The 25,299-nt window shown below is 42.9% G+C and overlaps 1 protein-coding gene across 1 annotated transcript in view; it reads left to right on the top strand.

The window, feature by feature from the left end:
* Window positions 1–2,115: 2,115 nt before the first annotated feature.
* The window catches only part of ANXA3 (annexin A3), a 57,098-nt gene continuing 33,914 nt past the window's right edge, over window positions 2,116–25,299 (top strand). Inside the window, exons 1-4 of the mRNA XM_056111375.1 lie at window positions 2,116–2,154; window positions 3,505–3,546; window positions 17,591–17,678; window positions 22,506–22,600. Coding sequence (XP_055967350.1) covers window positions 2,131–2,154; window positions 3,505–3,546; window positions 17,591–17,678; window positions 22,506–22,600 — 249 coding nt within the window. The 5' untranslated portion in view covers window positions 2,116–2,130. The remainder of the gene's footprint in view (window positions 2,155–3,504; window positions 3,547–17,590; window positions 17,679–22,505; window positions 22,601–25,299) is intronic.

Below are 25,299 nucleotides of genomic sequence, written 5' to 3'. Positions count from 1 at the left end.
GTACAGCGAGTAGGGCGCTTGCTTCGGGGACAAGCGGGGTCAATCCCCAGCCCCTCCAGGATGATCCCTGCGCACGGAGGAAGGAGTTAGCCCTGAGCGCTGCCGGTTGTGGCTAGAGGAAAGGAAAGAAAGAAAGAGAGAAGAGAGAGAGAGAGAGAGAGAGAGAGAGAGAGAGAGAGAGAGAGAGAGAGAGAGAAAGAAAGAAAGAAAGAAAGAAAGAAAGAAAAAGAAAGAAAGAAAGAAAGAAAGAAAGAAAGAAGAGAAAGGAAAAAGAAGTACAGGAACTAGGGAAGCGATGGTCCCCAGGTCCCCCTCTGGTCCCCCCCCCACCCATCCCTTTCAATGCTTTCTCGTTGTCTAGATAAATTACTGTGTTTCACTTAGGGATTTTAGGCAGTGGGAGGAAAAGTGCACTTAGATCTTGGGCCCTGAGAGTCGAGAAGTTGGGAGTCCAGGATGTTGGCTTCCTTGAAAAACGTCACCGTTTCCTTTCATGGCAAGAGAATTCAATTCACCTCCCATGAATCATTTTTCCTGGCGTTTGAGTCAGCAGGTGCAGGATCTGAGTGCTTGATTGCAAAAGACCTGGGGTAGGGAACCCGGTCCCGTTGGGCCTCTGGTCGCTGCTAACGGGTCTCACCTCTAGTGCTTTCCAAGTATTGTGTTCTGCACAGACAGCCAGACTCTGCCTTTTTATAACTTAACAACCACACACACACACACACACACACACACAGCAGGGACAGAAGCGATAGTGTAGTGGTACAGTGGATAAAATTATAGCCTTACAGGAGGCTCACCCTGGTTCCATCCCCGACACCACCTTTGGTCCCCCGGGGACCCAGCAGGAGTGATCCCAGCGCACAGAGCCAGGAATGAGCCCTGAGCACAGCTGGGTATGGCTCCCAAACAAAAAACATTCTCATAAAATAAAATGTAATTCAAAAGATGTTGTTCTTCAAACCTACTGTTATTGGATTCCATAAGACAGAAAAAGTCACGCGGATGATAAAGGGAACTTAAAGATGCAAAGAAAACCAGAAACTTGTTCCCCAAAATGTTTGTGGTTAGAGGTGGAGGTGGAGAAGGAAGTAAGGAAAGTGATGTCGAAACGTATTTCTTTCTGAAAAGTTCTATTGCCAGGTGGTTTGGCTTGCACTGTGGGTGTTTCTTTGCTTCTTGAAACTCACCTACACTAGTTCTTGTTAATAATTTACTGATTAGACATCTTGCATCTCAGATTGCCCACGCTTGGAGTCGGGCACTTGGGAAGAAGGCAGAGACCAGTCAAACCTTTGAGTGTAGTTGCTGGACCCAGCAGGGGTGATCACTTCGCCTTGAGGTTGCACTACCCTCTGTGCCAACACATCCTCATCCACAGAGGTGATGCTCCTTTGTTTGTTTTTGGGTTTCACCTGAAGGACCATATGGGATGCCAGTAATAGAACCTGGGACTTCAGTGTGCAAGGCACTTCCTGCTATCCTATAGGTCCGCCCCCTGCAGAGGTACCCCTCTTAATGAGACCTACTCCCCAGGTGATTGAGAGGCTTAGAGCACATCATTCTTTCAGCCAGTCAGAATTGGTTTTAGGACCTTCTTATCCCAGGGAACCAGTGTGACAAAAACCTCTTGCTGTGTGGAATTGACCTTTTGGTGTGTGTAGTTTCTTTGTTCACTAGTTTTATCAAAAAGGGCTTATCCCAAGTGGGGGTTGGGAGTGGGGAGTGTGGCTTGGGCCACTCAGAGTGGGGTCCTGATTTTTCTAGGCCATTGGTACTTGGGATCCCGCAGGGCCCTGCCAGGTATTACTGGGGGGCAATGCAGGATTTGATGCTTGCTGTCTCTTCTGCTGTCTTGCCCAAACTCTTTCTATGACTTGAAACAGTGAAGATGCACAAGGCTAGCTGATTTTACTGCCTAACCCTTCCCCAGTTCCAGTGAGTACTTGTTTCCACTAAGGGAGAGAAATCTGAAGGGAGCTTTTGCTTTTATGACAGAGGTGAGGAAGCAAACCAGTGTTGAGCATTTGTTTTGCAGCAGCGGTGCTGGAGATCGCTTACAGTGAGCCGGGACAGCGCCACCAGCGGGCTCCACCCCCAGGAATTCCCTATACAGGCTGTGCGCTTATCATGCCCTTCCTGCTTTTACTCTATGTGAGTGAGATCTCACCTCAGTGCGTTATTTGATATCTTGTTTCAGGAGGCTAGGAACAGCTCCCCCACCCCAATGAAAATCCTCTCTTTGCTTTAAAAATGTTTTTCTAGAATCACTGGTATGATAGCGGGGAGGGAACCTGAACATATTCTCTCATTCAGTGTCCTTGCCAGCCCTCTTTCCCTTTTCAGATGAGGAAACTGAGGCTCAAAGAAACCGTGCCTAGTTTTAAGAGGCAAAACCAGAAATGACAATAGTTTGTGTGCACATAGAAGCATCTAGACATTATAAAAATTATAGTACCAAATAACTTAGACCTAAGCAGTAGCAACTTAGTTCTCTGTTTAGAGGCTGAGAAAATCAGAGCAAATATTTTCAGGGACCCACTGTGTAATTTCCTGTTGAAATTTACTCTAGGACTACCATTGAATTTCTGAAGAACATTTGTTCCCAGGATGGGTGGGAGCAAAACTCAATCCTGGAGAAGCACCAGCATGCTTGAATGATCTCTATTTTTAGCGTGCCTGGCTTGCTGATTGTCCTGTCCAAGAAGTGCCCTTTTTACCTCTGAGATCTGCCCACCAAGGACTGGGTCATTTCCTCAAAGAGCAGATGGTCTGTTCATAATAGGCATGGAATCTTATAACGTGTGAATAAGAGACTTCACAATCAAACAGAAAGGATCAAATTGAATGCAGCTGAGGAAATACAATTTCTGATGTCTTTATTGTTATTCCCCATGGTGGTAGTCTCTCTGGTTAAAAGAAGCCAGCAGGGGCTGGAGCAGTTGCACAGCCGGTAGGGTGTTTGCCTTGCATGTGGCTGACCTGGATTCGATTCCCAGCATCCCATATGGTCCCTTGAGCACTGCCAGGAGTAATTCTTGAGTGCATGGCTGAGTAACCCCTGTGCATCACTGGGTGTTGTGACCCCCCCCCAAAAAAAACAAAACTAAACAAAACCAAAAAAAAAAAAGCCGGCAATCAGCAGATTCAACTGGATTTTAAGTGAGTTAAAAATTAGTTTTCCAACAGTTATTTTGTAACCCCCTTAAGTGAAAGCATTTTTTCCTCTTTTATTTTGAGCCCCTCACAGGTATAGTTCAGCCCCTGTTTGCTGTAGATGCTCAGTAAATGCTTATTAAATGAGGTACTTGATGTGAGAGATATATCCTCTTCCTGAGATGGTTTTTCTTTAATATTAACTTGTGTTTTCTGGAGTAAGCATTAGCAAGCATTAGTCTGAATTTTTTTTCTGAAACAAAATTATACCAAGAGTAAAAATTTGTCTGAGTTTTTTTTTCTGAGTCACAGAATTACACCACTTAATATATATTTTTCTTTTACTAGGCTAGTGAGATCTCAAAGTGGGATACCATGGCATCTATCTGGGTAAGTGAAAACAAAGCTATCACGATAGAGAAACTCAACCAACCAAATCAAAATACAAAAAAAAATCAAAATACCAAGTTCACGAAAAAGTATATATGAAAAAATATATATATGCCAACAAAGTAGAGTATATATCTGAAAAGAATAAAACATTAAAGGGTGGAAAAGCTCCTAGTACTCTGTGATGACACAACAGCTTTATTTTGAGCCCCTTGCTTGCTCACCAGCCAGGACCCTTCTGCTCCTGTGTTCAGAGTTTTTCCAGGCTCTCATTGCACAATGATGTGACCAATGCCATACCCAACCATGGAGCCAAACTCCATCTTTAGTTATTCCCCACAAGGCTCAACCCTCTCATCACATGGTTGGTCTGTCTGGGTAATCACACCTGAGTCTGGGGCCCACAGCAAGCTACCTTGTTAGCCTTATTGTGCTTTATGGTTCATGAAATTCCAGGAGAAAGACGAGACATTAGACATATATATTATATATATATATAAAATGTATATATATATATATATCTTATATTTAGGGGTTTCCTCAGTGCTGAGAACCCAGAGGCCACACTCAGCAACACTCAGCTGGTGAGGCAGCCTAATGTTTCTGAGGCCACTGGCCATACATGGAGGTTCTGGGGTTGAGGGGATGTGCGGTGCTGGAAATCAAAGTTGGAGGTCTCATGCATAGAAGTCACACCCTCCACCCCTGTTAGTCCTCTGATGCCTTCTGTGATATAACCACTCACATCAAGGCTGCATGGTTTCCGAAACATCAGATTCTGTGAATTTTCACTAAAATGCTAAGAGGATGACATTGGCCGTGCTCATCACAGACTCACAGCAGAAGCTCTGATGGGAAGAAACACCTTCAATAATAAGCAATACTGGGAAAAATGAATCTATGTTTTTGTGTTAATCTCAATGTCTGGTAGAATCCCTCAAAGCATGGGTTCCATGGAGAAGATAACATGAAAGAGTGCTTTTTTTTGGTGGGGGGAGGGAACACCTAGTATGCTCAAGGCTCTGGGTGTAGGGTTCTCTCCTAATGGTGATGGGATCATATGCAGTGCTGGGTATTGAATCAAAGTCAGCTGCTTACAAGACAAGTGCCTTCCCCCATCTTCCTGAAGGGAATTCTTTTTCTTTATTTTTTACTTTATGGATTGTGTGAGTGTGAGTGTGTGTGTGTGGGGGGGGGCATACTTCTAGCTCTGCTTTCTGGGATTACTCCTGGTGGGGCTCGAGGGATTATATGAGGTACCAGGAATCAAACCTGGGTCGACCACATGTAAGATAAATGCCCGACAGGCTGTACTTTCACTTTGACCCCTGAAAGGAATTTTTTAAATTTAATTTTTATTAGTGAAGCACCGTGAGGTACAGTTGTAGACTTACAAACTTTCGTGCTTGGGTTTCAGTTATACAGTGAACGAGTACCCATCTCCACCACCAATGATCCCAGTAGCCCTCCCACCCCAATCCCCTCCACGCCCCACCTCTGTGGCAGGGCATTCCCTTTTGCTTTCTCTTTCCTTTAGGGTGTTGTGGTTTGCAATAGAGGTATTGAGTGGCCATCATGTTCGGTCTATAGTCTACTTTCAGCACACATCTCCCATTCTGAGTGGGTCCTCCAAACACCCTTTACTTGGTGCTCCCTTCTCTATCTGAGCTGCCTTTCTCCCAGCAGCACATGAAAGGAATTCTTGACAAAAGAAAAGTTGGAGTGGGCTTATCTAGGGTGGAAACTTGCTAACAGGGAAGAGTGAGCTGTGGTGTACTTTCCTGGTGAGAACTAGAGTGGAACTTCCCTTCCCTTCCCTGCCTAGCCCTTCCTCCTTCCTTAGGAGCAAGAGTAGTGTGGTTTGTTATATGGGAGTCGAGCAGGTCTATTCCTGCTGTATAACCAGAGAGAAGACACCAGTTGGTAGTACTCTTGGAAACAATGCCACATGCTAAATGAGATAATTCCAAGAACATGAAATCTTTCAAATTCTGACCCATGGGTGGTCCCAGCCCTAGGCACTCACTCGAATGTCCTGGGTCCTGGGTCTGAGAGTTTCTGAGAGCTCTGTTCACTTTCTGGCTCTGGTGGGGTCAGCCATTAGGCCTTTCTTTCATGTACAGATATTTGTTCTTCCTAACGACACAGATATACTTTCATCACACCTACAGCGGGTAAGAGGTTTGCCATGCATGCGGCCAAACCCGGGTTCGATTCCTTCTCCCCTCTCAGAGAGCCTGGCAAGCTACTGAGAGTATCCCACCCACACAACAGAGCCTGGCAAGCTCCCCATGGCGTATTCAGTATGCCAAAACCAGTAACAACAAGTCTCGCAATGGAGACGTTCTGGTGCCCACTAGAGCAAATAGACGAACAATGAGAGGATGGTGCTATCATGTCCACTCTAGCTTCCTACTATTTTCTGCATCCCTGCACTAGGAGATGCCTGTCTGAGATCTTTGGTCATTAAGATGAACTTTTAACATCCTAAATCTAGTTAGGTACTCTTGCATAGCCTTGTACTCTTCAACATGTTTATACCTTTCCTTGTGCTATATTTTCAACCATGCCTAGTCACGTACTATTCATGATTATACCTTTCCGTCTGCTGTTGTCAGCCGAGTTCCCTGAAACTTCTTTTGGTAAATATTGGCACTTATACATATAAATGCCCCTCTTCAGGAAGTTAATAGAAAACAGATTCGACCTGGATTTCAAATCAAAACATTTGGCTTTTGTTTCAAAACATAGACAGGGAAGAAATACTGTATAATCTGAGTGAAAAGACAGAAGTTTCCTGAGAATGGCTGGAATGAACATTCAAGATGTTTTTCATCCTGCCTGACTCAGAGTCAACTAAGAAGGGACATATACTCACTCTTTCATGTTTAATCATAAGTTCAATTATAAGTGCAACTTGCCAAATAAATCTGGTAAACCAGAGACAAAGAGGAAAGAAGTTTTAGATCCAGAACAAGGAATATAAAGGAGAAAGGGTATGATTTGATATTTTTGAGAGTCTACTATTTAGCAAATAGGAAGCAATTAAGGAAAAAATGAATTTTAGAGTACTGCAGTGCAATAGTAATAGAGATTTCATGTGATTTAAAGAGGATAAGTCAAAAGAACAGAAAATCCACACGATTACCCCTTCCTCCCTCATCAGATCCTTGCTCTTTTCTTTTTCTATTTGTGTTTAAATGCCTCACCCAGTCTGGAGGCATATTTACCAGAGAGGTGGAAGCTCCTCCTGTATGAACAAGATTTACAGAGGGTGAAGAATGCATTTGTAAAATTTTTGAGATGTGGTGTCAAGCTCTGAGAAGGCTGGCCGTGACACTTGAGAATTATCAAAAAAAAAAAAAAAACGCATGACCCAGGACAAAAAACGCATTTTGTATTCAATTATTCACTCTACAAACATTTGTGAACCCTCCGTGTGGTACCAGGTACTGTTTTAGGCATTCTGGGACACAGCAGAGAAAAAGAAACTAAAAGACATGAATTTGCATGCCTCTGATTTTATTTTGGGAGGACACCTTAAAGAAAAAGAAAGAAATGTAATGTCCGAAGTGAGTTTAAGTGCTCCCAAGAAAAGTGGAAGGGGAAAATGATAGTGATGGGAACTCATCTGTTCCACTCGGGTATGTGGGCGGAAATGGGCACAAAGTGAGGGCGACTGGGAACTCTTTGGGAAGGGGATCTGGCAGGGAGAACAGCAGGTCCGACGCTCTGAGGATGATGGTCTAAGAGCATTGGAAGAGCAACAAAAAAACGACCACAGAGTCACAGGGAGGGGACAAGGACACCTGGGAAGACATTGCCATTCTCTTTTGTTGCTGTCACTGAACTGGTTGATCAGTTCAGGAGTCTAAGACTGGTACTGCCTGGGCCCTGCAGGGCTGGAGGTAGTTGCCACCTCAGCAGTCCTGGGCACCATCAGAATTGCACCCCACGATGCTCATGGGGCCATGTGATGCCAGGAATTAAACCTAACCAGACTTTTTTTTTTCTGAATTCTCAGAACTTTATTCAACTCCATTGCTAATTCATGTTTCAGAATATTATTGATACAGTATGAAATAATTGTTTGTAGCAATAATGGATAATTATCAGGCATCCAGTTATAAAAAACATAATAGTGGGGCTGGAGCGATAGCACAGCGGGTAGGGCGTTTGCCTTGCAAGCAGCCAACATGACCGACCCGGGTTTGATTCCCAGCATCCCATATGGTCCCCCGAGCACCACCAGGAGTAATTCCTGAGTGGAGAGCCAGGAGTAACCCCTGAGCATTGCCAGGTGTGACCCAAAAAGCAAACAAACAAACAAACAAAACAAAAAACATAATAGTGATATCATTTCTCAGTGTTATTAAAAATAAAATTCCCTTACCTCACAGTTTTCAAAGTCTTATTAGCCATCAATTTTACTTTTTCAAGAGAAGCACTAAAGCACAAATTCACCTAGTGACAAATTGTGAATTTCTCGAAAGACAAGACACTTTCTTTGTATTGTTTTAAACCCAATATTTATCCAAGGATGGCAAAAAATTATTTTTAATATGAAAAATGTTATTAAAGTATGTCTTGGTCCTAGAATATTATAGAGAACTGAGTGGTTTCAAGTATTACTCAGTTTTGTTTCAAAGTAGGTACATTATGGAACTGAACTAAGTTTATTACAGAAATTAGAAATCACACCATAGTAGAATCATGTTTCTAACTTCACCAGACTTGTTTTTTAAGTCCTTCTCTAGAGACTAAACTCTGGGCTAAAGGCTCGGATAAATACCCAAAGATAATGGAAGCAAAGGACATGAGAACTGGTAGGAAACAAGCCACTGGAGGGCACTAGGAGGTAGGACAGGGAGGGTGCGACATCTGTGGTGAAGGGAAACATTCAATTGAAATGAGTCAGAAAGAGAGGGACAGACATAGAAGGACTCCACTCATTTGTGGAGTATAAAACAACATATCATGAGGCTGACACCTAAGGGTAGTAGATACACGGGACAGATAGATTGCTCCATAGCTGGAAGTCTGTCTCATGAGCAAAGGGGAGAAGGCAGCTGGAATGGAGAAGGGATCACTAAGAAAAAGATGGCTGGAGGAATCAGTCGGGATGGGAGATGTGTGCAGAAAGTAGATAAAGGACCAAACATGACAACCTCTCAGGGTCTGTATTGCAAACCATAATGCCCAAAGGTAGAGAGAGGTTATGGGGAATCATATCTGCCATGGAGGCAGGGGGAGGGTGGAAAAGATGGGGGTATACTGGGGATATTGGTGGTGGGAAATGTGCACTGGTGGAGGGATGGGTGTTTGATCATTGTGTGATTGTAACCCAAACATGAAAGCTTGTAACTATCTCACGGTATTTCGATAAGTAAAAGTAAGTAAAGGCCTGGCAAGCTCCCCGTGACGTATTCGATATGCCAAACACAGTAACAACAAAGTCTCCAATGGAGACGTTACTGGGCCCGCTCGAGCAAATCGATGAACAACGGGAGGGCCTTTACTTTTACTTTATTTCGATAAAATTTAAAAAAATAGGAGATGGTGCTGAAAGGTCATAAATACGTTTTGTATGAAGCCCTATCAGCAACTACTATAAAGCACATTGCAAAATATAAAGATCCTCTCATAGGAGTGGGCCATTGAGTGGGAAGCAGATGGTGTGGAGGGCCTGGGTAGGGGGAAACGGACACGGGTTGGAACATTATAAGCCTGAAACCCAGCTGTGAAGAACTCTGTCATTTCACGGTGACTCAATAAAAAAATTAGACGATTTTTAAAAAACAAGTAAAAACTAGGCCATTGTAGAAAATTAAATGTCGCTTTCCTCTGGAATCTTGCTTAAAATTTTAACAAAATTTCGCTGGAGAGCAAGAGAGGACCATTCAAGCCAAGAGCCCCTAGCGGGTTTGAGGAGAAGATAGTCTTGAAGCAAAGGACTGGAGGTAGAAAGCGTTCCACACAGAGCATGAACACAGCGCTGAGGTAAGGAAGGCCCAGACTCTCCTCAGGGACTGGGCACCCGCTGGTGAACCACACAGATGTATGAAGCAAGGTGTTCAGACGTTAGCCCATGTCCGCTGGGAGTCTGAAAAGGGTGTTCACCGGGGAAAGCCACAGCTTGACCTGAGCTCTCACAGACCCATGGCGAGTACAAGTAGATGGCTGGAGGTACACAAAGGAACTAATTAGGAGGAACACTACTGTGTCAGATGGCCTTTTCCACGAGAGTGAGGGTTGCAACATGAGTAATAACAGAAGTCACAAAGGCGGGGAGCAAGTGTGGGGAGTTTTTGTTCTGGAGGAGTCTCGAAAAGAAGTGGTGAAGTCAAAGGAGACACCTAGATTTCTGGTGGTTGGGGCTGGAGCGATAGCACAGTGGTAGGGCGTTTGCCTTGCACGTGGCCGACATAGCCAACCCGAGTTCAATTCCTCTGCCCCTCTCGGAGAGCCCGGCAAGCTACCAAGAATATCTTGCCCACACAGCAAAGCCTGGCAAGCTCCCCGTGACGTATTCAATATACCAAACACAGTGACAAGTCTCACAATATTACTGGGCGTGCTTGAACAAATCGATGAACAATGGGAGACCAGTGACATTGGCAGATGGAAGGAAAAGCAAAGATCAGTGAGTGAGCAAGAGGTTGGGGCAGGTTGCCTGGGTTGAAATCCTGCTGTCCCCCACGCTGGCTGAGAGACCCCAGCTTCTCCCCTGTGAGATGGAGGCTATTGCAGGAACTCATGAGCAGACATGTAAATAACATCGAAGTAAATAACATCGAAGTGCTACTTGGAGAGGAAAACCACGTGGGAGGAAATACATACACCATTGATCGGGATGTAGTAAACGTGTGGGCTGGAGCGATAGCACAGCGGTAGGGCGTTTGCCCTGCACGCGGCCAACATGGCCGACCCGAGTTCGATTCCTCCGCCCCCTCTCAGAGAGTCCTGCAAGCTACCGAGAGTATCTCGCCCGCACGGCAGAGCCTGGCAAGCTCCCCGTGACGTATTCGATATGCCAGACACAGTAACAACAAAGTCTCCAATGGAGACGTTACTGGGCCCGCTCGAGCTCGAGCAAAATAGACAATGAGCATGCAAAAAAAAAAAAAAAAGGCTGAGCTGCAGATACATGTATGGGAGAGACTGGCATACCGCAGGGGAAAAAATAACCCACAGCAGAATCAGAGAGAAAGAAAAGAGAAGGGACCTTCCTGCTTGAGCATTCCCTACTTTCCAAGTCAGGCAGAGAAGAGGTGCAGGCGACGGCCCATGAACGTAAGCTGGAGTGGCAGGAGATTGGAGAAGGCAGATTGGGGACAGGGTCACCCAGCGCGAGGCAGGCTTAGGGTTTCTCTCCATTCTGATCTGTGTTTCACAAGAAGCACATACTGCATCTTAGTCCTTCTCCGTCTCAATTTCTGAAGCACATTTTCTTTCCGTCCCACCCTTCTCTCTTATCACATACTGAAGCTCTTGCAATAAGATCCCTCTCATGAAATCACTGTTTTGAAAAGCCCATAGATGCAGATCTTTCGCGCTGCGAGTGAGGACGAGAAGAAACCCAAACATTTCCTTTGGCCCTCTTGGAACTTTGCAAACAAAACTATCTCCCCAGCTGCCCTTCCACACACCCCCACAACTAACCCTCCCTGCTGCCACTCCTGCTTCGCTTTGTAGTTTGGGGGGGGAGTATATCTGCCACGCTGGTGGAGACCCTTCTGTTGATTGGTGCTCATTGCTGCCCTGGGGAGAAGATTTGGCCTCAATACTTGCCTTGTCTTATCTGAGTGGTTACGGATCCTTTTTCTGCAGGCATCTTACCTGCTGGCTTAGTCTCTTGCTGGAACAAAGCACCACAGACTGGATGGCGTAAACCAAAAAGAAATCTCTAGCTCATAATTCTGAGGCTTGATGTTCAAAACTGGGGTGTCAGCCAGGTCATGCCCCATCTAAAGCTAGAGGGGTCTTTCCTGGCCTCTTGCTACCTTCTGGAGCTTGCTGGCTATTATGTTCTTTCTTGCCTTGAACACAGGATTCCAGTCTCTGACCCCATGGTCCCAGCACCCTCCTCCTGTCTATACCTCCACACAATGTCTTCTTCTTCTTCCTCCCCCCCCTCCTCCTCCTCCTCTTCGTCCTCTTCCTCCTCCTCCTCCTCCTCCTCTTCCTCCTCCTCCTCTTCCTCTTCCTCCTCCTCCTCCTCCTGCAATGCACAGAGGATACTCCTGGCTCTGCACTCAGGAATTAGTCCTGGTGTTGCTCAGGGACCGTATGGAATGCTCGAACCCGGGTTGGCCGCATGCAAGGCAAACACCCTACCCGCTGTTCTATCACTCCAGCCCCTCCACACACTGTCTTCTAGGGACCCCAGCAGATGGAATTAAGAGCTCACACAATCCCACTGTGACCCCATCTTAACAAATCACATATGTTATAAACCAGTATCCAGATAAGCCTGATTGTAAAATACCTTAAGATTAGGCTTAGTATTCAGCATATGTCTGTTTTTTTTTGGGGGGGGGGTGTTTAAGTGTGGGGGAGCTACACCTGCCTTTCATCTATATTTCATTTCAGGTCTCTTAAGATCAATTTTCTTTCATTTAAAAAAACACATTTTACTTGAAAAATTGAAAGCAAAATCTTCCATTTTCCACGTTTTGATTGCTTTCTTTTCAGTCTGCTCTACTTTTCCACTTGTTATGAAGCTTCCCCACCCCCTCGCCAAAAAAAAAAGTAATAAACCTTCACAAGTCAGCAATGCTTTGACATGAAGCAGAGAGACATAATTTCTCCCTGCCTCTCTGAGAGTTCTCAAGTCTTAGAGGTTTGTTGGAGACTTTGATTTGAAAACTGAACGCTGGAATATGGCCTTTCCAGGGCTGTATGAAGCGATGAACGATTCGGCTCTTCCTCATCTTCAAAGTGTTTCTGCAGCAGCTGCAGCTCAAAGCCTGGAGCCTTTGGTTTTAAATACATTTCCTGTCAACAGGACGGACACATTTTGCTTTTCTCTCTCCTTCCTTCTTTTGGATAGAAATTAACTTCTTGCGAACCAGGGACATAAAGAAATAGGTCCAAGTGGTTTTGGGGAGTTAGGATGACCAGGCCCATTTTAGGGGTTCTAACAGAAGATCCCCAGACCCGATGTGGCCCTACCAGTAGCAGCAAGGTTTCCTGTGGGGTGACTGATCTCCACTGGAGAATTTTAGCAGATGGGGTGCGGCAGGGTAAATCATAAGGGCATGAACCCGAGTCCAAAGAGATTCAGCCTTGTTTAGTAATTGGGAGCAAAGTCTGAGACAGATCACTCATTGGCTGCAGGAACTCGGGCAAGTTCAGATTCGTCATCATCCTTGGTAGGATGCATTACATCTGTCTAGTTAGTTTGTAGTGAGGACAGGAGGAACTGTGCAGGGAACTGAACTGAATGAACTTGCTTGGCAAGAACTTGCTTAACCCACTGTGAGTTGCAACAATTGTGACTGTTTTAAGGGGTTGTCATTTCCCCCTTCTGTTGAGATAGTCCTGACTTCAATTTATTTATTAATTGTTGTGATGATTGTTTTTCCCTCTTGGTGTACCTGAAATGCAAGTTTGAGGAAAAGAGCTCAACTGAATGTATTTAAGGGATGAGGATGGAAATCTGATAAACACACACACACACACACACACACACACACACACACACGATGTGCTGAAACTAGATAAAGGACCAAATATGATAGCCTCTCAGTAACTATTGCAAATCATAATGCCCAAAAGTAGAGAGAAACTACGAGGGAAATTGTCTGCCGTGGAGGTAGGGGGAGGGTTGGGGTGGGGGGAAGATACTGGGGACATTGGGGGTGGAAAATGTGCACTGGTGGAGGGATGGGAGTTCGATCATTGCGTGACTGAAACTCAGACATGAAAGCTTTGTAACTGTATCTCACAGTGATTCAATAAAAAAAAACTGTCAAATATTCATGTGAGCACCCACATTTGCACGAATACTTTTTTTCAGTTATTAGAATTTGTGGAAATTAAGGCAAATATTGAGGAGTAATTTAGATACTAAATAATTTTGTCAGCAATGAGGCAGGCGATGCAAATAGTTTTACTGGGCTGTAAAAGTGCCAACATTCCTGAAACAGTGAGCTCATCATCAAATTCTTTTCTACACCCATAAAAGAATCTTTTATTTGTTTACTCAGTTTTTGCTTTTGGTTTTCCTAACATCTGAGAACAAAATAGAGACATAGTTCTCAAACTTTATGAGCATCTCTGGAGTGCTTGTTAAAATAGAGACTTTGAATCTTAGCCCCTGAGCTCCTGAGTCACTCAGACAGGGCAAGGGTCTGAGAATTCACTTTCTAGTAAGTTCCTGCGAGGCTGACACTGCTGACGCAGAATCACTCTGTGTATCCGCAAATGTAGAATCCTGGGAGACCCTGAAGTGGTGTAGACCACAGGGTAATTTGGTTGTTAAAAATTTGGGTTCAAATTCTGGAGTTCTGTTTACTATATAATGTTAAGCAAATGAGTTTCTGAGATTGAATTTCAGATTTCAAATGAAAGTAAGAAAGTTGACCTCATTAATGTCATTATATAAGTTAAATCGGGTGCCTGCAAAGCCCTTTTTTCACTGCTTGGCTTGGATTAGTGTCAAAGAGTCTGGTAATAGGCTGGAGAAATAGTACTAGGGTTAAGACATGTACTCTGCAAGTTCAATTCTGGCACTGCTTATGGTCCCATGAGTACCACCAGGAGTAAGCCCTGAGCATACCTGAGTGTGTACCCCACCCCCCCGGATTACAATAAATAAACTTATTCATACTCTTTACTTAGGTATTTAGATTTCAGTATTTTTGTGCCATTTTAAAAGGTAGATGTGTGTGTGTTTATCTTTTTCCATTAAATAATGTTCCTTATCCCCTCCCCTTTAATTCACTGGGTAGTAAGCTACCCAATAGCATGGTAGCACTGTCCTCCCATTGTTCATCGATTTGCTTGAGCGGGCACCAGTAACATCTCCATTGTGAGACTTGTTACTGTTCTTGGCATATCAAGTACATCACAGAGAGCTTGCCAGGTTTTGCCACGTGGGCAGAATACTCTTGGTAGCTTGCCGGGTTCTCCGAGAGGGACGGAGGAATCGAACCCGAGTCAGCCGCGAGCAAGGCAAATGCCCCAGCTGCTGTGCTATTGCTCCATCCTAAGCTACCCAATAAATTGGGAATTTTATCTTTCTCTGCTAGGCACAATAGAAGTGTCTTTTTTGATATGTAGATAGTTTGGAGTAGTAAAAAAGGTCACAGCTAGAGTAGAAATGTTGAATTTTCAGAATTAAAGAACAATTAGATTCTGACTAGTAATTTGACTTGTATCCAGAGATGGTCATATAAATGCCTGAGAAACTCAGAATAGCACCTTATTTCTAAAGCACACGAAAGACTATGTGTAGGGAAAAGTTTGGTCAAAGGCATTTTAAAAAATCGTCCCAGGCCGGGTGGATTATACCACTTCAAGAAAAAGTAGGAATGAGAGGGAATGGCTATGACTGAAACATTTGTGTTCAGATTCTGTTATTTTGTTCTGTGGACTTGAGAAATGCTCCACCCCTGTTAAATCTTGCTGTCTTATATCTTAAGTGAGTGACCAGTGCTCATTTCTGAAGGCTGTGGTGCAGGTGATGATCTGTGAATGCAGAGTGCTTAGCGTAGTGCAGAAATGTTCTAACTGTGGTTCGTCTGCTAACGTGCCGGATACGGATATAGAGAGAAGATGAACATAGAAGTTCAAGGTTGAATAAAATGGAAATAAAGCCAATGGGTTTCATGAACCCAGAACATATTTATTAAACTTTGCACAGTTTTCAAAGATCATGTTGATGAAACCAATTTTATTTCAGTTTCCTACACAATTAAGCACATGCTTGACACAAGTTACACTTGTTGAAATTGTTTTTTAGAATTAAAACTTACTATTTTTTCAGTCAGATGTTATTTATTCATATTGGTTTGTGATACTATAAAATTTGGGAACACAGTTTCACACCTCTGTATGTGTCATATCACATCCATCCCCAAAGTCCCAGTGATATTTATTGCACAAATGTTCTTCCCATTCCTACCCACCACTCCCTCTTTCTCCCTAAACATCAACCATGTTTTTCAAATTAGAAGTTATTTGTTTGTTGTATTGTATTTGTGAAACTAGTTTGTATGCTTTAAGATGAAATGATGTTTGATTGTATTAAAATAACTAGATGAATAGGATCAATATAGATTAGATTAAGATCCAATCAATTTTCACTGTGTCAGAATAGTAATCTCCTGTCACTTTAATGAGAAAAGAGAGAATGTACTTTCTTGAAAGTATTAAATATTTTAGTAAACTCTAAATGTACTAGTTCATGTATTTATTTTTATGCTTTTTGGGGTCACACCCAACAATGTTCTGGATTACTTCCTGGCTCTGCATTCAGGAATTACTCCTGGCGGTGCTCGGGAGGACCACATGGGATGCTGGGAATCGAATTCAGGCGCGTGCAAGGCGCTACCCACTGTGCTATCGCTCCAGCCCATAAATGAACCAGTTTAATGCAAGACAGCAGACACAATATTCAGTAACAGATTAGGAAAATTATGACGAAAACTTGACTACTATAAAAAGAGATTTATTCAAAGAACTAGAGAAGACAATAAAGTATATATCTGGATTTTTCTCAAGTCTTTGTGACTTAAATGTCTTCAACATTTTTGAGATACCTTGTTTTTTTTCTATAAAAGATCAGTCAAGCTATCGGACATGTTTTTGTATTTATGTATTGAAAATGAATATTATAGAATTTTTTATTCTCATGCTGCTCCTGAAGATCTGTGTCAGAAGAGTTTTCAAAGGGGGAAATTTATCAACCAGTATGCACATCCATTAAACAAAGCTTACAGAACAAACAGCCCTAATGGGGCTTTCATTATGGACCCTTCAGTGTAGAGTTCCCTTAGGGCTTCGGTCAACATTAATGAAAACATCTTGAAGTCTATAAACACAATTATTTCTGCAGGAGATGAGTAAAGAGCTTTGAGTTCTCTCTTAAAGTCCAAGGGGATACAGAAACTTTACTTTTTGCTTACATGCAAATGGCACTTTTTAATTTTTATTATTGGGAAGCCAGTTGGGAGAAGGTGGCAAATGGCATAGCCACCTTATACAGCATAACACACTGGTCCACCTTCGGACAGAGATGGCCTTAGCTCTTGCCATCCTGCAAGATGACTCTCTTCTGCCTGGCTCTTTCCAGCCACTGTGACCCTTGGGGATCATTCAGAGGCATCACTGGCAGGCATGGTTGGCTGAGCAGTTGGTATTCTCTGCTTGTCCTCACTGGTCTCATTTCCTTGGTGGAAGGATATCCTGCTTCCTATCGTGTGCAATTCCATAGTGCGATGTGCAGTTCCTGGAGTCTGGGTGGGGTCGTTACGCTGGGAAATGCAGGAAGGGGCTTCCCTTTGGCTCCTCTGCATCCCTGTCTGCTCCAGGACTGAGGAGCCCACATCTAAGCTTTGGGAGGTGCTTCTCTGCAGCTACAGTAGGAAGTGGTGTCCTCTCTACTCTCTTTGGAGCCAGTGCCCGCTTCACGGTGCTCCTGGAGTTCTTCCTGCTCATTCTGGAGCTTCCATCATCATCCGTCCAGGAGCCACCCCAAACCAGGCGTGTGGAGATCACTGATGCCACGGGAAAACAATAATCTTCAGAGTCACTAGGATGAACCCAGTGATTGTCTCTAGAGAGTTAATGTTTGATAGTTCCAAATTTTACACCAGGGGGTGGGGTGAGGGTGGAATGACAGGCTTCATTATATATGTGGCAAATGTCATATTGCCTGCATGTCTAGGGCTAAGAGATGTACAGTTGAATGTTAGAAGGGATAGGAAGGATGCAAATTGTGAATTTGCATATATATTTCAGTGTGTATGTGGATATATGCATATGAATGTAAAAATATTATTTTAAAACAGTGGGACTATCAAATATTGCCTTTTAGCTTGGACTCCGAGGGACTATCAGAGATTATCCAGGCTTCAACCCATCTGTAGATGCTCAAGAAATTCATAAGGCAATCAAAGGACTTGGTGAGTGATGCTTCACAACTCCTTTCTGTTTGTTTTTCTTTGAGGGTGAGGGGTGGGGGGTTCATTTAGCTGTGCTCAGGGTTTGTTTATTCCTGGCTCTATGCTAGGGGGACAATATGCAGTGCCAGGGATTAAACATCGGTCATTATGTGCAAGGCAAGCAAGCTTCTTACCCTCTGTACTGTAATTCCTCTCTAAATGTTAAAGCAAACCAGGAAAATTATGATATTAAAGTGCATAGGTGCCTTCTTGTATAAAAGTACTGAGTTCAGTTGCAGAATCACATGTAGACACACACACACACACACACACACACTTCCACAAGTGTGTAGGTTCCTTTGGCCCAAGTTGGCTTACTCAAGTACAGAGCCAGGAGTAAGCCCCAAGCACGTGAGGTATGACCCAGAAACACACACCCCCAAATTGCAGTTCATGCCCCTAAAATGTTAATTTTATAGCTACAGAGGTATACACATATTTTTTTATGTTATCTCCCACAGGACAAAATGCATTACTATGTGCTTTTTTCTGCAATTGTTACTTATCCCTTATCATTACGCTTTTGAGATTTCTGTGTATTTAGTTCTAGTTCATTAATAAGTTTGGCCTCACAGTTGTCTTTTCATCATGATATAATAAAATGGAACTATGGGTAGATCATTAAAACTGTCTAAAAATTTTTTGATTACAATATGAAAATACTACATTAGGTATTTCTGCTTATGTCAGATTGTACACGTGTACTCTCTAGAACAAAGTGGAGTTTTTAGGCTAATGGGTATGTTTATTTCAAATTTACTGGTAATTTTACCAAACTGCTCTCAAGATCATATACACAAATTAGTATTCTTCCCAGTACTTGCTAAGATCATACTATTTAATTTTTTGAATCATGTCTAAAGATGTCTTGCGTTGTTTGTGCCTTTGTTTTCTTCCTCTTCTCCACCCTGAATAGCTTATATGGTTAAGAATTTTTTATTGGGACTGGAGTTATTGTACTGTAGGTCAGATGCTTGATTTGCACGTGGTGAGTCAGCATCTGTCCCTGGTACCACACGGGGTTACCTGAGTACCACCAGGTGTAAGTCCTTTGTACAAGCAGATATGGCCCCCAAGCAAACAAACAACAAAAACCATTGTTTTATTGCTTTCTCTTTCACAGATTACTACCGAATATCTTTAACCTATTCTTAAATTAGGTCTAGGTCTTCATGATAGCAAAATATTAAAAAAATATTTCAATACAGAACTTTGGGTTTTTAAAAATTCTTTTTTCGTGTTTAATTTCTCCCTTTCCTTCCCTTTATAGATGTTGCACTGACCAGGGTCCTGTGCATGCCTGACTCTGGTGCCTGCCTGCACTTTTTGTTATGATGCTTGTCAGTTTTTTTGTGAAAGTACAAACCATGAAAGTATCTTATCCCATTCTGTAATTTTCTTTTAACCTAATTCTTATAACTAAGTAACTTTCCCTTTATAGAAGTTTCTAATTTTATTGACGTTATTTACCAATTTTATTTATTCTTGTTTTTTTCTATCATAAATACATAAAGGATATTCACCTGGATATTTTTCCCTCCAATCTGATTTGTAATAGGATTCAAATAGTTTTGTAATAGGATTCAAATCCTCTTCTGAGCTCTAAGACTCCCTGGAGTCAACGTTGATGTATGGTTCTGATTTTATTTATCTCATGTGACCCAGTATGATTTATTGAAGAGTTTTCCCTTTCCACATTGATTTATAATGTCACCTGATCTCACAAGTGTCCCTAGTTTTCTTCTGTTGTTTCCTATTTCCCTCTCTTAGCCTGTCTCAACCCCATATTGTCCTAGTCACTGTGATAATTTATAATGACACGTGTGCCTGGGAGGCAAGGACTTTTTCTTCTTTTTAATTTTTATTAGTGAAACACCATGAGGTACAGTTGTAGACTTACAAATTTTTGTGCTTGGCTTTCAGTTATACAATGATCGAACACCCAGCCCTCCATCAGTGCCCATTTTCCACCACCATAGATCCCAGCATCCCTCCCACCCCCCACCCCCCCATTCCACCTGCCTCTGTGGCAGGGCATTTCCTTTTGTTCTTTCTCTCCTTTTGGGTGCTGTGGTTTGCAAAAGAGACATTGAGTGGCAATCATGTTTGGTCTATAGTCTACTTTCAGCATGCTTCTCCCATCCTGAGAGGAACCTCCCAACATCCTTTATTTGGTGCTCCCTCTCCATCTGAGGTGCCTTTTTTCCCTAGAGTGTGCGGCTGTCCTCCAAGCCATGGAGTAATCCTCCTGGTACTTATCTCGGCTATTCTTGGGTGTTAGTCTCTTATTTTGTTACTTTATGTTCCCCAGATGAGTGCAATTTTTCTATGTCTGTCCCTCTCTTTCTGACTCATTTCGCTTAGCATGATACTATCCAAGTAGTACCACATGTATGTAAATTTCATGACTTCATCCTTTCTAACAGCTACGTAGTACTCCATTGTGTAGATGTACCAAAGTTTCTTTAACCTAAAGGACTCTTTTTGGCTCTTTGCTCTCCACTACAGACACCAGGATCATTTTGTCAATTATTTCCAGTTAATAGATTATTAGTATTTTATGTCAATTTAATACTATGTTACTTCTGTCAGAGGCTTATATTTTTTCCTATTTGAGATTAAAAGTTATTTTTTCATTTATCTCCTGGGTTTCCAATTTATAAATATTCATACATGTTTACGCATTTATACATTTCCTATTTATACTTAGTGCTCAAGTGGATTTTTTTTTATGAGGTCAACGTCAAATTGAATGGATTAACAGTCTCTAAATTCTATTGCTTATCTTTCCTTCTTAATAATATATTTCTTCATGAAATTTTGCATTTTGGTTTGCAGGCTCACAATGAGATGGAAGTATTTGTTTGTCAGCCTTGTTCCCTGCAGTTTGCAGTTATAACCAGGTTTCATAGTGGCATTTGTATAAGAGATACCCAGTTCTGAATCACGAGGCCTCTAGTTTAGTTCCTGATGTTGGCATATACAAACATAAGAGCTGAAAAATCTGCCTGGCTTATAAGCTATATTTAACTGTGGGTAGTTACTTGTGCCTGGAGTCTGGAAGTATAATGTGTAAAGATACAGAGGGGATGGATAAGCAGAAAAGAGGCATAAGGCAGATCCTAATGTGTATTTGTGCAAAGCTTAAACTTTATCCTGAATGTTGCAGAGAGCCATTAGGATTTCCACTAGAGGACGGACACATGATGAGGTGCAGTAATGCCTTATAAAGAAATCACCTAAGGAGGCTATACGGCTTTTCCAGAAAATACGATGAAAGCACAGTGACAGAGGGCACGCAGAGGTGAAGTCAAATTCAAGAGATGCTGGTGATTGCTATGATGCAGGGAGTAAGGCAAAGAGAGGAGCAGAGGATGAGTCTGAGGATGGTGATTGATTGCCTGGGTCCCCACTGATGCTGTTGCTGAGGAAACAGAAAGAAAGACAAGTTACACAGGAAAAAGAATGGATTCATTCTGGAATCCACTGGCTTTGGTAGAGTTGTGCAGCTGGCGATGTCTCGTCAAGAACCAACACAGCTGCAAGTACAGGTGAGACGTGGTGATCAGACTGACAGGAAGAAAACAGGCCTTAACTGAATTCTGTGGCTGTTTTTAATTTGGGGGCCACCTCTCAACCAGAGTTCAGGAATCCTGGGAATTACCTGGGCTGAAATGCAACCCAGCAAGGCTGGATAATTCAATGCTAGGTCCTGGGGGTCCAGCACTGTTTGGGGCCAGTGGTGCTAGAGCCAGCAGGGACAGCCTCTCTAACTCTGTGTTTACTTCCTGCGTAGAGACCAGAGGCCAACCCAGTGGGGCAGCAGTTTCCACTGGGAGGCTGTCTTCTGTCTCCTCGTTGATGCTGTCTATGTACTATTGCAGTGAGCAAGAGTCACACTTCAACACGAAGAGGTCAAGTCTTGAGCTCTGATTGATCTTTGATACCATCTAATCAAGGGGGTGGAAGACCTCTAAGCCAACCACTGCTCCCCAACCCAAGCACGGTCCTTTCTGCAAAGGAGAACAGGTCACCCTCTGACACTCTCTGAACATTGTAGTTACAGAGGTGTAGGGACCTCAAGGCATATTCAGGCAATGTAGCATCAGCCTGGATCATCCTGGCCTGCGATGCTTTTTATTTTCAGCAGGTGATTGAGTGAATGGGTCTATGTTCAGAGAGAAATCCATGTCTCAGAATCAAAGATCAGGGTCCAAGCACTTCTGCACCACTTAAAACTGCATGACCTTGGCGACTGGGATTCCTTTTTTCAGTATCAGTGTCTTCATCTTTACCCCAGTGGAATGTGACCTATTCCCCAGTCCACTGTGAACATCACCTCTGGCCATGAATAAAAGTGTACTGAGGTTCAAAGACAGCTCCTTCCCTTTTACGTAAGGGGGAACAAGCCTATTATCAAGTATGGAGATAAGAGAAAAATGGAAGGTGAAAAGATAGAAACTAAATCTTTTAAGGATAAATCCGTACAAAATTCCGTGGTGTCTGTGTGTGTGTGTGTGTGTGTATGTGTGTGTGTGCTACTTCCTATTGCTTATCTACAGTTAGAATTACCTGTGCAGTGACTGTTTTCTTCCCCTTTACCCTCAGTAAAGTTAATTTTATTTTGCAAAACCAGGTAAGCAAAGAAATAAAGAACTGGGACATTAAAAATTTAAGTATCTCCCTCTCTGCCTTTGTTTCAGACAACTAATTATTTTTCTTTTGCTCACAGCAGATATGAAGTATCTCTGGGCTGACAGCAAGTAAAATTCCCTTTGTCTCATTTAGGAACTGATGAGAAAGCCCTCATCGACATTCTGACTGAGAGGTCCAATGCACAGCGACAGCTGATTGCGAAGGAATATGAAGCAGCTTATGAAAAGGTACAGTTTGATTAACGGGACAGACTAGAAAGAGCTAATCAGAACTCAGGGATGCCCTGCTTGACTGTGGGTAGTGGTTATTTTGTTTCTGATTCAGAGCAAAAAGTGCAGCTTGTACCCTCCTCAGCAGACCTCAGAGTCTGTTCTCCTGTCACTAGCTGAATGGCCACGAGTGTGCCTCAGTTTCTCTCATGTGGAATAAGCAGGCTTGCCTCAGATCAGGGTTCCTGTATCTTTTCCGCTTCCTACCATAAAGTGCAGCATAGCCATGCATTTAATTCTTTGGTCCTTGCATGTTCAGAAACCTTTTACTGTTGCCCAATCTTTCCTGACCTCTTGCATTTAGTCACATAAGACCTTCATGGGATCCCAATTGGTGCTTCTAACAATATTTGAGACATTTTGTTGATCACAACTGGTAGGAGAGAGAAGGATGCTTCTCTCAGCTAATAAGTAGAGATTTGGGAAGTTGCAAAATGTCTTAGGATGCACCCAACAGTTCCCACAGCAAAGCACTGTCGGACCAGTTCCTGTCTAAAAGTCCTGTCCTAAAAGTTCTTTCATTGATTTTTTATTTAAAAAAAATTTTAGTCACAGTGGGGCCGGAGCGATAGCACAGTGGGTAGGGAGTTTGCCTTGCACGTGGCTGACCCGGGTTGATTCCCAGCATCCTATGTGGTCCCCTGAACACCGCCAGGAGTAATTCCTGAGTGCAGAGCCAGGAGTAACCCCTGTGCATTGCTGGGTGTGACCCAAAAAGCAAAAAAAAATTAGGCACAGTAATTTACAATATGGTTCATGCATAGTGTTCCACCCCCACACCCTCCACCAACAGCCACTTTTTTAAACCATTGTTCTAGTCCCTTCCAAACCACCCCCCAAGCCCTATTCCCTCACCCATGCTTGGTAATCTTAGATCTGGAAATCGGTTCTCAGATTCTGTTGCCTTCGGCTATTTGTTAGTCCCTTCCTATGCTTTTTCACGTCCTGCATATGAGAGATCGTTCTGTAGCTTTTGCTTTACTTCACTCAGCGTGATCCCTTGCAGTTCCTTCCACAAATCAGCAAATTTTGCATTTTTGTGTTTTCCTTTTATAGTCGAGTAGTATTTTGTTGCATATGTATCAGAGCATTTTTATCCAGTCATCTGTTCCTGGATGCTTGCGGTTGTTTCCAGATTCTGACTATTGTAAATAGTACTGCTATTTCTTTTTTAACTTTAAAATGATTATGTATTTATAGGCCTGATGCATTTTGTAAATGAAAATTGAATAACAACCAGAATCAATGGACCAAATATATTAGACTTGGTTTTTGCCAGATAGTTTATTTGTTTAATAAAGCGATAGCACAGCGGGTAGGGCGTCTGCCTTGCACGCAGCCAACATGGCCGACCCGAGTTCAATTCCTCCGCCCCTCTCGGAGAGCCCGGCAAGCTACCGAGAGTATTCGATATGCCAGACACAGTAACAACAAAGTCTCCAATGGAGACGTTACTGGGCCCGCTCGAGCAAATCGATGATCAACGGGAGGGCCTTTACTTACTTTTACAAATTTGTTGGATACGACGCTATGTCAGTAGATATTCTAGACAGGGGAGATATAATGATACAGAAAAGGCATCCTCTCTTTCTTCATGGAGCAAACATTCTAATAGGAAAAAATAAGTAAATTCAAGAAATTCAGATCATTGGTAGGTGCTATGAGAAGAACTAAAATGTTTTGATATGGTAGAGAATCACCAGTGAAAGGCTTGTTTAAGTCAGACAGTGAAGAAGTGACAGTCACCCACCTACCTACTTGTACTAAGGATTTCGCTCTTCTTGGTCTTAGGGAGAGCATATAAAACAGAATATAGAGTGCGTTTGCAAGCCATGAAGCAGAAAGGGCTTATTTAAGGGACAAAGTTCCTCTGTTAGGATGGTGGCAGAGTGAAAGGGACAGAGTAAAAAGGTGAGAGGTGAAGAAAGATTTAGAACATAGAAGGCGTTAAGTCTAGTTAATGTCAAGGGTAATAAGGAACCATTGGAGGTTTGTAAACAGGGAAATAAAATTTAGCTTGTAGCAACTAATTAAAAGACTCTATTAGCAGCCAGGGCTAAGGAAATGTGGAAGGAAGAGAGTGAAGAGTAGCTGTTCGGTGAGTGTCTAGTGACTGTCCAAAGGCAGCTCATTTAGTATCTCCCTAAAATGTGCTCCAGGGACTGGAGAGATAGTATGAGGGTAAGGCACTTGCCTTGCATCTGACCAACTCCAGTCTATCCCTGGCATTTCATGTGGTGCCCCCAACACCGTCAGGAATGACCCTTGGGCAAAGATCCAGAAGTTTCCCTGAGCTCTGCAGGGTTTGGCCAAACAACCCCTCCCTAACGGCTTTCTCCAAGCTCCCAGACCCCACTAAGATATCCTTCTCAAGTATTTGACTTCCACCCTTCATCAGCTACTTAATATATTACATTTGAATATTATCACTGAATGTTTTTCATTAGATATTAATGTCCTAGGGATAGGGGTTATGCCTACTTCATTTTTAAATGCTTAGCACAGAGCAGGTGCCCAGTAAACTTTTGCCAGTTTGAATGCATGACCAGGCTTTAGTGCACAACAACACACACACACAGACACACACATATGTAGATATATATATATATATATATATATATATATATATATATACACATATTCACTCCAGCCCTGAG

The sequence above is a fragment of the Sorex fumeus genome, unplaced genomic scaffold, assembly GCF_029834395.1.
Source record: "Sorex fumeus unplaced genomic scaffold, SorFum_2.1 ptg000013l, whole genome shotgun sequence".
Classification (NCBI taxonomy): domain Eukaryota; kingdom Metazoa; phylum Chordata; class Mammalia; order Eulipotyphla; family Soricidae; genus Sorex; species Sorex fumeus.
Note: the sequence above shows the minus strand (reverse complement) of the source record. Positions and strands in the feature narration are given on the sequence as shown.